The sequence below is a fragment of the Eimeria mitis genome, genomic scaffold, assembly GCF_000499745.2.
Source record: "Eimeria mitis Houghton genomic scaffold, Emh_scaff2144, whole genome shotgun sequence".
In the NCBI taxonomy this organism is placed as follows: domain Eukaryota; phylum Apicomplexa; class Conoidasida; order Eucoccidiorida; family Eimeriidae; genus Eimeria; species Eimeria mitis.
This window is the reverse complement of record NW_013570468.1, coordinates 7479-7803: the sequence shown is the minus strand read 5'-3', so window position 1 is coordinate 7803 and position 325 is coordinate 7479. Positions and strand designations below refer to the sequence as shown.

At 58.5% G+C, this 325-nt stretch overlaps 1 protein-coding gene across 1 annotated transcript in view; it reads left to right on the top strand.

Annotated features, from left to right (window-relative positions):
* Positions 1 to 325, top strand: part of EMH_0049310 (uncharacterized protein) — a gene marked incomplete at both ends in the record, with an annotated part of 2687 nt that overhangs the window by 1621 nt on the left and 741 nt on the right. The window contains one exon of the mRNA XM_013496512.1: positions 37 to 325. Within this exon, the coding sequence (XP_013351966.1) occupies positions 37 to 325 (289 nt within the window). The remainder of the gene's footprint in view (positions 1 to 36) is intronic.

Here is a 325-nt window from a genome sequence, read left to right as displayed (position 1 = left end):
CTTCCCTATAGAGCAGATACTTGCTGATGCATTCAGAGATGCTGATGAGCGTGCAGCTTCTGCTGCTGCTGCTGCTGCTGCTGCTGCCCCTGCTGCTGCTGCATCTGCTGCAGCAGCAGCTGCTGCTGCTGCTGAAGGCTCCGCAGCTCCCGCCCCGACCCCCGCTGCATCGGGCGGTCCTCCCCAGACGATACCAGCAGCAAAAGAAGAAGCAGCAGCAGCAGCAGCAGCAGCAGCAACAGCAGCAGCAGCAGCAGCAGCAGCAGCAGCAGCAGATAAAGGGATATCTACGAAAGCGGAGGAGTCGATATATATGTTTGAGGAA